Source organism: Xenopus tropicalis, chromosome 3, assembly GCF_000004195.4.
Source record: "Xenopus tropicalis strain Nigerian chromosome 3, UCB_Xtro_10.0, whole genome shotgun sequence".
NCBI classification, from domain to species: domain Eukaryota; kingdom Metazoa; phylum Chordata; class Amphibia; order Anura; family Pipidae; genus Xenopus; species Xenopus tropicalis.
Window position 1 is genome coordinate 109066775 of NC_030679.2, and position 15302 is coordinate 109082076.

Sequence of the window (15302 nt, forward strand, 5' to 3'; positions counted from 1 at the left end):
CTGGGCTGGTGCCCCTGTTAGGAGAAAAAAGCACCAGCCCGGGGTACCTGTAGGAAGCGCTTCCTCCTTCCTTTTTCTTCTGCCGGCGAAATCCGTGGGCCGGCGCATGCGCAGTAGAGTGAAAAGCCGACTTTCTTGTTTAAGTTCGGCTCTTCACTCTACTGCGCATGCGCGCGCGGCGCTACAGGAAGGAGGAAGCGATCGCTGCTACCCCGGGCTGGTGCTGTTCTCTCCGTACAGGGGCACCAGCCCGGGGTAAAAGGTAAGCGATCTAAGTCACTTGGGGGTGCCTAACATTTTGGCACCCCCAAGTGACTTAGCCTTTCCTTCTCCTTTAAAGGGGAATTCCACCCAAATATAACTTAAGCGTTTTAAAAAGTAAACATGATTTTAAAATACACATCAATTAAAAAACATGCAGCTTTTTCGTGATTTAAATTCCCTACATAAATGATGTCAATAATGAAAGGAACATCACAGTGCAATGCATCATGGATTATATAGTTCCTACATGCTGCCTGTCAGATGTGGAAAAGTTGTTATAAACAAAACTTAGCCCTCCTGTTCTCCTGCTGATCTGGCTCACTCAAATTAAACGTAACAGCTGTCAACTGTCATCACATGTGCAGGGAATTGTGGGATTTGGAGGATGCCTTTAACCTGCATCTTCCAAATCCCACAATTCCTTGCACAGGAGATGCCAATAAGGAAAGGGACATTATAGTGCAATGCATTGTGGGTAATGTAGTTCCTGCATGCTGTCTGTAAGCTGTGGATAAGTTGTTACAATTTGTAAAATCAGTGTTTTTGTCCTTTCTCATGCCAGGCTTTCAAATGATGCAAAAAGAGAAGAACTGTTCTGCAGCTATATTTCAGCATATAAAAATTATATTGATTCATACTTTTTGAAGGAACAGATTACAGTGATAGGTATATTAGGGGTTTCTGTGTTGTGTGGGGCTCTTTAACAAAATTTGGTTCTGAACCCAAAGTTCCCCTTTAAGTACACTTACAAGGAAATATATATCAAACAATATAATATAATATAAGATCCATATACTAACAATAAAATAAGAAATACCCTATGACAATAATAACTAACCTTTAAACAGAACATGTATGTGTTTTACATTGACCTTTTACTTAAACTTAAAGGAATGCTCTTAAATTAATATCAATATTCAGCCCTTTTGGGGTAAAGATTTGCATATTAAAAATCTATTTGCTCTTTTACTGTAATGTTCTGTTATGGGATCTCCTCCTCTCCAGTTAAAAAAAACTGTTGTTATTCCCTAGAATTTTAACCCTTTTCATTGTGGCATTGTTGGAAGTGTTTTAATAGATGATTTCCCATCCCTGTTTCTATTTTGTTCACATGCTCAATAATTCTTTCTCTTAGCTTTCTACTGGTTTGCCTATGTATTGTACAGCGCATGGGCATTCCAAGCAGTATATCACGTTTCTTGGTAGTACACTTATTCAGTGGTTTATAGTGTATTCTCTGACTGTTACATTAGATTTTTTTCTCTGTGTGTTTACATGGATTTTTCACAAGTAAAAGAAATAATTCCAACTGGTCCGTATTTTTTTATTTTAGTTTTAGCTGTGGTTTTTATTTTAGTTTTAGCTTTTAAAATATTCTAGTGTCTGCTAATGATTCCTTTTACCTTTGGTATTACTGGAGCGTAGGCCGTATACCCCTTTCCATCTGTTTTCTGCTACCTTATCTTGTAGGTGATCTAATTGTTTTTCTAATCGCAGTACATCTAGACATTTTTTATTTACCTTATAAAAGTGTTTGTATGTGATATTTTTTAATCAAGGGGGTAATGATTGCTATTATTTAGGACATAATTACATACATCTACCTTTTTGAAAAATGTTTTAAAGTTTAGTTAGTCATCTTTCACATAGATTTCTAAATACCAAAAAATTATAGGAAGGTAAAGGTAAATCCAATATTGAGGTAATTTTTACTAATTTCATTAACAAACTCTGTTCTGTACCTTGCCATATAAAAAGGATATTGATGAAGCGCCATCATAGGACAAGATCCACTCCCATTATTGTAGTTATCTGCGTCTTTTACTCAGAGGCTCATAAACAGATTTGTGTAACTGTACACAGTCCTTGTTCCCATGGCAGTTCCACATAGTTGCAGATAATACTAATTTCCAAACTAAAAATAATTATTGCATCTTAATGTATTTTGGGTAAACTGTAAAATTCTGGAATTTGGGTTTTTCCCAATTAAATATTCTTTTTTCTCACATTTAGGATACCCTTTCCAGAGGCATATTCTACCAGTATCCTTCATTTATTATTCAATACTTTGGTGGGGTCTCCTGTTAATTCTCTATATGTGCTTATGTCATTTATCGAGTGATAACACATCTCTAGGTATTTATTGGTGCCCATTATAACCAGCCAGCTTGATAGTTTTATCTTCATTCTAATTAAAATTTCCCTTTTACCTATCGTTAGATAATGCTTAGTTATGCTTACTTGTTTTTAGCCTGTAATTCCCTTATATTATTTTTTAGCAATTGTTCATATAATTGGATGTAAGGCCCTTTTTCTTCTTTTGGTATATAGAATATGGTATATCAATTTGTAAGTAATTGTTACTTGAAGTTCCTAAACTTGTCTGTTTTGCAACCTGACTGTCCCTTCTCAGCCTGTCAGTTATAGCTTCTAATGATAACCGACTCCTGCTGCACAAATATGGCAGCCCCTCATAGAGGAACATGGGGGACCAGATAGGTAAGGTAAAAGCTTCAGGCAAATACATTTAAGGAGAAATTATAAATAGCATGTAAAGACAATGTTATGATAGATGTAAAAAAAAAGGTTTACTTTCTTGTATCAGTATCTATTTAAGGAATTCTACATTATTTGTTCCAAAGGTAGGTTTTTTTATAATCTTCAACCTTCTTGAAGTGATCTTTTGCTCCATGTATTTGTAAGGTAGTTTATCCCACCATGTAAACAATTCTTTTAAAATTACTGGTCAACTAATTCTATATTGACTAGCTGACTTTGATCTTCCAGATTTTCATCTTGTATCTGAAAGATCTCTTCTAAATCATAGTTCTTATTATTCCTAAAAGCTAACGTTATCCGATAAATTGGGAGATAATCTTAATCACAGTAAGTAATAACTAATATCTAAATCAGAAATAAAAAAAAATCTAAAACAAAAAAAGGTTTCAAAGAAAAAAGAATGATGACTGCTCTGTTATGAGAGAATTTGCAAACACGGCTTTCTGCACAAATCCTTAGTGATTGATTTTAAACCTACTAAATGTGAGTCCTATGTGTTTGTATTTTAATCTTTGCTGAGTAAAACTGGTTTTACACTATGGGCAGCTTGCCTGTGGTAAAACTCAGAGAGCTCTAAGATCAGATTACAGAGAGGCACACTATAAGGAAAGGAGAAAGCTGATTGGCTCAGCGAAATGCATTGGGTGAACGTAATTACGTCACTTCTGGGTGTCAGCAGTGACAAAGACAAACAATGTGACAGAGAAAAAAAACGCCGGCTGCTCTACTCGTAAGAGACTTTGCAAACACTGCTTTTTGCACAAATCCCTTGTGACTGATTTTAAACCTACTAAATGTGAGTGCAATATGTTTGTATTTTCATCTTTGCTAAGTAAAAATGGTTTTAAATTATGGCCAACAGATAGTTTATATCATATCAAGTGGCCTATTAAGGAATCTCACCAAACTGGAATATATATCAGTAAATATCGCCCTTTTTTCCCTTGATCCACCATTTAGTGATGGGCTGTGTGCTCCCTCAGAGATCACATGACCAGAAATAATGCAGCTCTAACTGTGACAGGAACAAGTGTGATGCAAAAGGCAGAACTTTGCCCATTAGTTGGCTGATGTGACCTAACATGTCCTTGGTTTGTTTGTGTGCACTGTGACTTGTATGATCCCAGAGGCAGCCCTTAGTACTTTTATTAGCCATTTTTTGTTTACGATTACCCAATGGCAAATACTACTTAAAAAGTATGCATTTTAATGAAAAGTACATGAGATTTTCCAAGATTATATTCTGTATCACATCTATTCATTGTAACTATGTTTTACTTGCAGGGCTTTTGACAAATAATGCAAAAGAAAAAGAATTGGTTCCAGGAGTGCCCAGCAATTGTATATTAGTGTGTTGCAATCCCATCTGTGTCTGTAACCATGGATTTATTTGTTCAGATTACAAACCAAAGTCAGGGAAGAGATCGACTTTTCAGGTAATACAGCCCTGATATATCTGTGTTACGCACAGGGTTGGACTGGGGTGTCCAGTGTCCACCGAGGCTGCCACCCCAAGGGCCCCACCCAAAAACAGCCCTGATATATCTGTGTTACGCACAGGGTTGGACTGGGGTGTCCGGGGTCCACCGAGGCTGCCACCCCAAGGGCCCCACCCAAAAACAGCCCTGATATAGCTGTGTTATGCACAGGGTCAGACTGGGGTGTCCGGGGTCCACTGAGGCTGCCACCCCAAGGGCCCCCACTCTAGTCATGCACCACGTTCCTTACACTTTTTTTTTACACTTGCCCCTGCACACACACACATCGTATCGCCTTACTCTTATTTGCAGCACAAGTTCAATGCAAGGTGTGGACCTGGGTCCAGCAGGGCCCACTGGGTTTTTTCCCGGTGTCCCACTGACCCAGTCTGACCCTGGTTATGCAAGACCACCCTTGGTGTCCATGTGGCCCCAGCACAAGTGTTCCATAACTTGTTGCCTTCAGAGGCTGTCAGTAACAGACTTCCATATTACCTCCATGGCCCTTTTAACCATAATTCCCTTACAAGAAACTATGAGGCGGAATGACGTTGCAGTTTAAGGCTTGTCATTAAATGTAACTGGGGGTAAAACAGCAAAAACAGGGTGTTAATGGAACATTTTTTAGCAGGGACAATACTCTATGGTTGGTTAAGATTTGCCCTTTGGAAAGAGATAACATAAAACCATGTCAGCATAGGTATTCCCTTGGGCTTAGCAAATTTCTACAGGCTACAATGGTCTTTAAAGTTTTTAAACTATAATCACAAGCAATTTACAGTCTATTCTAGTATTAGATCTGAACCAATAGGTTAAAAACGACTGTCACCCTATACTTAACATTAGAAAAACACTTGTAGCTATGGCAGCCACCCAGACACAGATCTTACAAACAACATTCCTATGTCACGTGACAATGAAAAAGAACTGCATAAGTTATCACAGATGGGAAAATATCATAAATAGAGCAATCACTCATAGGCAAAAGTCTCTAGGCCAGTACCATCTACAGCTCCAGGTCAAATTATTTAAAAATTCAGGACATATGGATTCATCTGCACATATCCTTTTACTACGCACTCTCCAGTTAAAGTTAAAGTTACTGTTACCTACTAAAAAAAAATCACATTCGACTTCATATAGTGAAAGTGTTCATTAGCTGTAGGCCCCCTGCAGTTGCAGAGTCTTTTCTAATGTAACACCTCTTCCAAGTTCTATAGTTTATATATGGCGTTGTGCTTGGCAAACCATGAACAGGAATAAATACCTTAACAACTGTACTACTTGCCTTTGCATTTTGATAAACACAGTGGCTTAGGACTGCAGCATGCATTGATAGCATATGGCTACAGCCTAGTTTAATTTTAACTGCATAGTCACTGATTGAAAAGAACTAAGGACAGTTACAGTACAGTGCTGGCCTTCCATATTATGAAATATAGTCTCCGAGCATTCTGCAGTTATGCAGACCCATTGTTTTTAAACAGTACCTTCCATAGATGTGTACATTGGGGTTCTGAAAACAGAGCTTGCAACAGTTAACCAGACAGACTTTTCAAAGGTATGTATCAAAGGGTGAACTCTAACATTCACCTCTTGATAAATATGCCTCTAAAGTGAAAAGAGATCTGTGATATTTCTCCGGCAAGCTCGATTTTTGCACTTTCTTAAATATACCCCCTTGAATTTACTAATTGGTGTGCATGTTCATTAAGCCTAAATTGCTAAGAAACTTTTGTCCTTTTCCTTGATTTTTCACAAAAGCCACCATACGATGTTCTCCATTTCCTTTTCAGAGCAACTCAATATGCATGCATGTTGCTTAGGTATTTAGTAGAGAATAAACCTGGAACACAGAAATTGGCAACGAAGCTCAAACGGGTGGAATCTAACATGAGTTCTGGGCGTAAATGTAAGTATTAGACTAGTGGAATCTGCATCCCCTAGTTCACAGCACATATAAATAATTTTGATTAACCTATTAACAACAAGCCCATGAACTATTTTAGATTGTAGCTACGTAGAAATAATGTGTGTGTGTGTATATACAGTATAATCTCTTTTTTTCTTTCTAGTAACCGAGGAACTCTCCATGTAAACAAAGTAAAAAAAAAATTAAAATGCTGAAGAGAAACAACAAAGGCAACGCACTCACAGGAATTTTTCCAAAAGAGAGCTTTTATTGATGTTGTTAAATCATATGGTCATATACATGTATGGGATCAGTTATCCAGAAACCTGTTATACAGAAAGCTCCAAATTACGGGAAGGCCATCTCCCATAGACTCTATTTAAATCCAATAATTCACATTTAAAAATGATTCCCTTTTTCTCTGTAATAATAAAACAGTACCTTTATCCCAACTAAGATATAAATTAAGATGTAATTATTTGAGGCAAAACAATCCTATTTGGTTTATTTAATGTTTAGATGATTTTTCTAGTAGACTTAAGGTATGGAGATCCAAATTACGGAATGACCCATTATCTGTAAAACCCCAGGTCCTAAGCACTCTGGACAGGTCCCATCAGTGCTGGGCCAAGCCGACCGGGCACCCCAGGCAACCTGGTCGTCTTGGCCTGAACCAACCCCTCCCCCGTGTGTGTGTGTGCGCAAGCGAGCGCACAATGCGTGCACACAGGGCGGCGGGGTTGTTGGGGCTGCGGGTGGGGGTACTGCAGTGGGGGGAAAGGGCCTGGAACTAGTGGTAGATGAAAAAAGAGGTACCTGACTGGTGCCCCCCCACGGTTGCGCCCTAGGCAGGTGCCTCTTCTGCCTACCTTTAGTTCTGTCCCTGGGTCCCATACCTGTACAACTTGGGTGACATGCAGTTTCCCACATGACACGTAAAAGTGACCTGCAATTTCGCGTGTGTTGCGGGTCATCCATGGTTTTGTGCCTTATGAGGGACATGGTTGGTGTCCATGGCTATGATGAAGGTTTCGTCATTGCAAACTGAAACAACATGATTTAACCTCTTCAATAAAACATTACTTTTGGTAAGTTCTGTGACTGCATTGCCTATATTAATATTTTATTTCTAATGTATATAGTTATGGAATCTATTATCGAAAAACACATTATCCAGAAAGCACTAAAACTATCAGTTCCATTCCTCGCAGTGATTTTGAGGGGTTAGGCCCCCTATGTTTTCTCTTGCTAAAAAGGTAGTATCAAAATCCCTCTGTTGCAGTATGACTGCAGTTGAAAGCCCCAGTGCAAAAGACTGTGTAAGTTTTAAGTTGATAGTCACCTGACAAGATTCTATATTGCAGCTTTCAATTGATTTTAACATCAATTTTAGCAAGGACAAAGGCAATGGACAAAATGCCAGAATGTGCACTGTGAGCCACTGCTCTTTAACATGGGATTCCATAATACCAATAAAAAGCTTCTGGTAAATTCCAGGTGCCAAGCATCCACAGATCCCATACCTGTATCACATTAGTGATTACAAAGACTAATGATTACCTTTTGTTATTTTTTTACAGTGTTCAGACTCGGCAACTTTGTGCATGCTTTAAAAGCTTCAAAAGCATCCATTCAGATTTCAGATCCAATTCCACGCTGCTGCCTAACTGCCGCCAACTTGAATCGCGTTCTCTATTTCGTATGTGACACTGTCCTTTGGGCACGAAGCGTGGGTATAGTGTCTGGTATCAGCAAGGAGAGATGGCTTTCCAGAGCAACCAAGTGTTATTACTACTCACTTCTGCTCAATATACTTATGGATATATATGAAATATCATGGCGTATGGAGAAAGAGGCCAAGGAAAGAAAACAGAAAGCAAGAGATACAGCTGCTGAAAGTGACCAAGACCTAAAATTCCTTTCTGTTTTACCAAAAGGGTTTGAGAATTTCCTGTTACTGCTTTACTTAAGTTTCCGTAACCACCCACCTCTTTTATTAGATACTATCAAAAATGTCTGTGACCTTTTTAGTCCCCTTGATCGCTTAGAAATTTACAGTACCAGTCAAGGGATCATTGGCATTTGTGGCCTTGTCTCTTCTCTTGTAGGCATCCTTACTGTGGCAAATCCATCATTAAAGATAAAGCACTGAACATAAAAAACTGAAAAGTTAAAATAATATACTCAGGATGTAATTTTAGAAACAGAATGTCAGACAGTTCTAGGTTTAACTTAAATTGAATTTTATTAAGTAAATAGGTATCACATTTTTTGCAATAGAATTTTCTACAGCACTTTAATGTTTTTAATATTTTCACTTTACATAGAAAGTATGACGGCACTCCTTTTTTAAAGGACATAGAAAGTCTATTCCTTGGGGGGTGCCAAAATGTTAGGTACCCCCCCCCCCCCCCAGTAAAACAGATTGCTAGGCTTTTCCTTGGGCTGGACCAGTACGCAGGTAAATGAAATGCCGGCACAGAGCTGAGTTTTTTTTCCACATGCTGCTTTCTCCTAACAGGAACACCAGCCTGATGAAAACCCTTAGCCACCTATTTCACTGAGAGGATACCAATCCCAGACTTTGCAAGTTTGCCTGATCAGTATTTTAATGATCTCCTATACTAATTCATCATTTTTTGGGGAAGTACAAGTTTTGAGCTATTACACAGGCCAGGGCTTGTCAGTGTATAGTCACTACTACTTAGTGGTTTTACTGTGAATTCAGTAGCTTGACTGTGTAGTTTTACTGTGAATTTGGTTATACAGCATGTCTATGTGTAGACCTTTACATTAGAGGCATATTGATCAAAAGGAAACAAAGACAGTTTGGAAAACCACATTTTTGCTCCCACAGCCAGCTAACTTATATAGGCCCTGGGAGGCTTGTCTTTTCACCCTTTGTTAATACTAATTAATTAATATGATGTAGGAGGTATGGTGCACTGACTTGACCATAATACCATATGGTATTGGTATAGCTGCTTTCTCTAGTCAGTTTGGAATAATTTCAGAGTAATTCCCTGGTGCTTTTGATAGAATTTTCATACAAATAATTTGTTTTTAGTTTTTAATAGCAGTAACACCAAAAAACAAAAGAGTTAGGTATGCATTATAACATAATGTACTGCTACTCTGCACTCTCAAAACTGTGTGCTTATTTGAGAAGTACATTTATAATCAGGGGCGAATTGGTGGTTCCGATGCCTTAAGTTGCACTCTCTGCACTGGAAGAGCTGAAATTCAGATTGAAAAATTGTAATTTTGGCTGTTAAAGATACCAGAGGCAGCTTTTTGCTGCCCCTGGTAACTTGCGGGGCTCTGCCACCTGAGGCAAGTTTCTCAACTCAACTCATGGCAGCAGTGACCCTGGTAATAACATATCAGTATGCTATTTAAATAGGGCGTAGAGTTAATAATTGCATAGCAGATAATGGATAATCTTAGTACTTACTGTAAGTAAAGAAATACAGGGATGAAGTTTAGTCCATTGCTCTGTACACACCTAACATAAGATGAACACCTAACAGCTGAAGCTGTTCGGCGTGAATAACAGGAAATAACAGATATTCCTCTTTTTATTGTGTGATTTTTAAATATATATATTTTTGAATTTCCGTGAACAAATTTCTAGATAATAAAAGAAGCTTCTGAAAAACTGTCTGGCCTCATTTTTGCAAATTAAATCTTGAAATACATTATCCACTGTAATTTATATAATATATTTAAATCTTGAGGCTTCTGCCTACCCCTTGTTCCTGCCCTGCATTTTAATCTGATGTTCACCCACCAGCGATTTACATTCTCAACGGTGGGATGGCATTTTGGGGGAGATTAGTCGCCCGCGACAAGGGAGAATTGTCGCGCTGCGCCTAATCTTCCTGTCTGTCACAACCCTAATGCCACTTATCTAATGCTCCATGTTGTGATAATAAACATTTCAGTTATTATGTTTCCTTGTCAGCTTTTGTCTGTTTATTGCACTAGTTTCTGCTCTATGTTATGGGCACTAATACTGTTCGACTATACCAGTCTAGAGAAATAAGAACCTCTAGTTAGGATTTAATTTTCACTGTCTCCATTCTTATACAGGTATCAGACCTCTTATCCAGAAACCCATTATCCAGAAAGTTTGGAATTACGGAAAGGCCATCTCCCATAGACTCCATTGTAATCAAATAATTCACATTTTTAAAAATGGTTTCCTTTTTCTCTGTAACAATAAAACAGTACCTTGTACTTGATCCAAACTAAGATATAATTAATCATTATTGGAGCCAAAACAATCCTTACAACAACAATAGTTATGGTTTAAATATTTTTTTTAGCAAACTTAAGGTAGGAGATCTGAACTACTGAAAGACCCCTTATCCAGAAAACCCCTGGTCCTGAGCATTCTGGATAATGAGTCCCATACCTGTAGTTTGTTTGCATTCCAACCCAGCCCTTTGCAGGATGCTTTTACTTTCAGTTCTAATAATGTGCAAGAGAAACAATTCTCTGCAACCATGACTACTGCTATACCATCAGCTAAACAGATGCTGTTGTTATATTGTTACTGCACTTTATCATTTTACCTAATTTTAATATACTTTCTTCTGGCACATAAGAGGTGCAAATTTATATTACATCATTTTTATATTTACCTTGGCCAGAGCTCTTGTGTAATCCTCCCTTGCATCAAAGTAAAGCTCGCCATATGTTGGTCGCAGTGGCATAACTACAGGAATGGAATCCATTATTTGCAAACCCATTATCCAGAAAGTTCTGAATTATGGGACCATCTCCCATAGCCTCTATTTTAATCAAATAATAAAATTTTTTAGAATTATTTCCTTTTTCTCTGTAATAGTAAAACAGTACCTTGTACTTGATCCCAACTAAAATATAATTAATACTTATTGGTGGCAAAACAATCTGTCTGCGTTAAATTCGTATTTAAATTATTTTGAAGTAGACTTAGGGTATGGAATCCCTCATCCAGGAAAAAAACCCAGGTCCCAAGCATCCTGGATAACATGTCCCATACCAGTATAAGGTGGCACCCCCCTGCAAAAAAATCTTCTGAGTAGCCTGCCACACACAGAAATTGCTCTCCCACCCTCCCAGGTGCCGTCCACTTACGCCAAGCTAGGAGAGTGGCTGGCCCATCCCACTATGGGTTTGCTTTCTCTACGCTAGTGACCAGATGGCAAACAAGTGGATCTTTTCTGATATACACATCTCAAGATGGGCAAAATTGAGAGTGATCAAACAATCGGATCACAGGGATGGGAATACAGGACGTCGGATGACAACCACATTGGCTCATTGATGCTGTACTCACCCAACAAGATTTATAAAACTGCCTGATTTTATTGCTAAATTACACTATGGTTTATTCTTCTCAGTGTTATCTGAAGGAGTCATGGTTCCATTTCTCCTGCTTGGGTCTCATGTCTGCCACTAGATGGGGCTTGGGACCATGTTTAGCAATGCTACGATTTCTGACTTATTTTTGATCTATACGATGTAAAAACCTACTCCAAGCTTCAGGTACTGCTTTTTGGAAGGGTAAGGGGGTCTGTGGTGTCAGGAACCATTTCCTCACTCTGTATTAAACGTATTTGGGGGTTCCCATTGCCTCTTACTGTATTTAATATGTTTTGGGCTGAAGCTCCCACTGCCTGCGGTCAACAAATCTCCCAAAAATTCCTTTTCTTAGGTGTAACTGCTAATTGTGTGCTGTAATTGAATACAAGAGCAATTTTTTGGGGCTTTGTGATTTATATTTTTAAGCACTGAAGATTCCCACTAACACCAATGCAATGCATTTTCAAAGAAAAAAGGTAAAGGCTACATAATTTTCAAAGTATTTTTGTTTCAGAGACATTGCCTTTCCACAGTAGCCTTACATCACAAACTGACCTTTTTTGTGACTGATTTCCCAATGCATTGCTTTTTCTCCCATTCCTACATTCTTGAGAAGTTGGCATGCTTCAGTCTCTAAGACAAACCCTTGTTTGTTGTGCCAACACATTGGATAGCCTACCTGGCAAAAATACCAGATATGTAAATTTAGACCCAGACAATTTGTTTTACAAAAAAAATAGTTGCATTCCGGCCAAACGCATAACGCTTATTTGTGCCAAAAAATATTTTAGGACATTTTATCTCCAGCATGGATATATTAAGGATGATAAAATGGCACAGTCATTCCTCACAAGTTGCACATTGTCCCCCTTGCTGCTAAAGCTGACTATACAGAGGCTCTTGGGACCCCTAAGCTATTATATCTCACCTACTCATGCAAACAGGGTGAAGGTATCAAAGGCTTCATAGCCCAGCTTATAAAAAGGTTTGTAGTCAGTATTTATTATTAGTGATGAGCGAATCTGTCCCATTTTGCTTCAATGAAAAATTAATGAAACTTTAAAAAGATTTGCGAAACAGAGAAAAATTTGTGAAACATGAAAATCATATGCAAAATAAATGTAATTTTTTTTGACATGCAGTGAATTTTTCCGCAGCTAATTTTTGCATCCCTTTTGCCAAATAATCCACCAAAGACAAAACACGAACATTTGACGCAAATTTATGTCTGGTGAAAAATTTACCTCTTTACTAGTTATTATAGAATAAATCGGCGAAGAGTAGCCAGAAAAACTCGGCAAGTAAAAGCTGGCAAGGTTCAATAGAAGTCAATGGGAATTGTCTCAACTTTGCCACAACTTTATTTATTTATTTCCCCAGTTTATTAAAACATTCAAGTTTTTGAAAATTAATGGAACAATATGATTCTCACCAGTGTGCAACTTTTGTTGCTACAACAAAGTGTGTGTGCAAATATTTTGTCTAGTTTTGTCTTAAATAAGCTAGTGTTTGAGAAGAAAAGTTGTATGAGTTTTGACGCAGGTATTTTTCTGCATTTTATTTAAAAACTCAAATTTTGATAAAACTGCCCCTAAGAGTAAGTAATGCCCAAGCTTGTTGTTCAATGCCAACTGACTGTGCTTACAGAAATATACATTTTGACTGTTTATTAAATCTAAGAAAATTAACAACATCCTTTTTATTTATCTTTACACATATACATGGCCACCATCGGCGGGAGGGAGTGGGACTGATCTGCCTTGACTTGCATAGAAACCAATGTAACTTTACATAGAAGCTTATGTAACTTACGTATCAAGCAATGACAAGTCAGGGAAGCTTGGCAGGAGCAAACTCCACTGTCCCCCAAAGAACTTATAAGCAAGTTAATTCATGGAACTATTTATATGAACTACTTATTTTAAAGTAAAATCAACTGTTTTCATTAGGATCTATTTAAAGGATAATATAAGCTATTACCTACATGAACTTTTTAGCAGCCAACTGACAAGTTATTGGGCCCCAAATCAACACCACTGGGCCCCTTATCTCGGGCAACAAGTCACTTTCCAAGTACATATAATGTTTATCAGTCCCACGGGCTCTAGGGGTTGCCACCTTTTCTTCCAATAATACCGGCCTTCGGGTCGGCCATGATTTCATTTGAGGGTGGGACTGGAGGGGAAAGGGTAAATGTTACTGGGGAGTGGGCGGGGTAAATGTGGTCCTGTGATCATAAAGGCTGATCAGCAGCAGAGAAGGTGAGAAAAGGGGGGGGGAGATATATAGGATATTATACATTTACCAGCAAGTATATTGTCTGTAAATTTGTAACACTGCTGCCGGCTCTTGCTGGTGGTTTACCAGATAGGCTAGGTACAAATGGTAGCCCAATAATGTTGCTGTGGGGCCCAATAACCAGTCATTCCCCTGCTGCAGTTCATGTAAAAGACGCTAATATAATACAGTGAATGGATCCGAATATACAGCTGATGTTACTCTACAAGCAGTTCATATACTGTAAATAGTTAATGCCCTAATAAGTCAGTCAGTTTCATTGGGGACAGTGGAATTTACCATAAGTTTTTAATTAATTGGTGGTCAGTAGAGTTTGTCCTTGCAAAGCTTCTTTGCATTGTCTTTTGCTTGATATGCAAGTTACTTAAGTTTCTAGGCAAGTTACTTCGTTTTTTAAGCAGTTCTTGCGGAAGTTATGGAAATTTCTTGCACATTGGCAGAATTCTATGTATAACTTATGCAATTTGTGTAACTTTTGCGTTGCACCAGAGCCCCCTTAAGGTAGAAGATTTCACGGGGTCTGGCACAGTTGTACCCCCTCTCCCCTCCCCACAATGGCGGCCCTGCTCCCTATAGTTTGAGGGCCCTCCAGCATTTGCAGGCTCTGTTTTCTGTTTAATTCATACTTGCTTTTTAGTCAATTAATTTGTGGGTTTGTATCATAGCAACTGTGGATAAAAAAATATATATCTAACAAGTTTAAATATTTTGTCCCAGCAAACCCTACCTACCTGCTAATTGATTGTGTGATATTACATGTTTGTGTTCATGGGGGCCTTAGACAAATAACTGGTATGGGGCCCCAAAGTTTCTATGGCGGCCCTGCACATATATACAAGTATCTGCTCTTCTAAGTGTATATACATATCTTCATTAGTTCTCAGTTATATATATGTGGCTCCAAAGGTTAGCTGTTAGATGATAATATTTTCCCACATTAATATCATCTCTATCAACATTTACATTTTTTTCCCTGATGTTTGAACTAGATCACATTCAGTGTTAAAGAATAAGAAAAATAGTCTTGTCATTTTTCACTACATTCTGTATTGCACTGAACTTTTGCTGGACAGCAGATTGTGATCTTCTATGATAAAATGCATTGCATGTTATCTGGCTTCTCTCTGTCCCACTGGAGAAACGTTAAAAGCTGGCATGCATCATCATTTCCTTCACAGTTTGGAAATGTTTATGTGATTTTCTGCGATGATGATATTTTATCAATGAACAATCTCTTTCTATTCTTAAACCGGGCATGCACTGAGAGATTCAGCTAATTTTGTCAGTTTTCCAAACCTTACAAGTAGATCTGAACATTGGACCCTTAAATCATTAACAAGATTAAGTAGAGGGTGTCTGTGCACAAAACATGATAGGGCCCTTGGCTGCCCTGATTTCTCAGTCAGATTGACTGATATATGAGTTGCTGAGGGCAAATT

General features: G+C 38.2%; 1 protein-coding gene across 5 annotated transcripts; it reads left to right on the plus strand.

The window, feature by feature from the left end:
- The first annotated feature begins 3286 nt into the window (after positions 1 to 3286).
- On the plus strand, positions 3287 to 9871 carry pex11a (peroxisomal biogenesis factor 11 alpha). 5 transcript variants are annotated; one of them, XM_031897982.1, is made up of 4 exons: positions 3287 to 3306; positions 4108 to 4259; positions 6098 to 6213; positions 7794 to 9871. In XM_031897982.1, the coding sequence occupies exons 2-4, from the start codon at positions 4204 to 4206 to the stop codon at positions 8363 to 8365; spliced, it is 744 nt and encodes a 247-aa protein (XP_031753842.1). In that variant the 5' UTR covers positions 3287 to 3306; positions 4108 to 4203; the 3' UTR covers positions 8366 to 9871.
- Positions 9872 to 15302: the final 5431 nt, after the last annotated feature.

Coding starts and splice junctions, on each gene's coding strand:
- pex11a (XM_031897982.1), top strand. CDS start 4,204: ATGGATTTATTTGTTCAGATTACAAACCAAAGTCAGGGAAGAGATCGA. Junction 4,260..6,097: donor GGAAGAGATCGACTTTTCAG/GTAATACAGCCC, acceptor TTTCCTTTTCAG/AGCAACTCAATATGCATGCA. Junction 6,214..7,793: donor CATGAGTTCTGGGCGTAAAT/GTAAGTATTAGA, acceptor ATTTTTTTACAG/TGTTCAGACTCGGCAACTTT.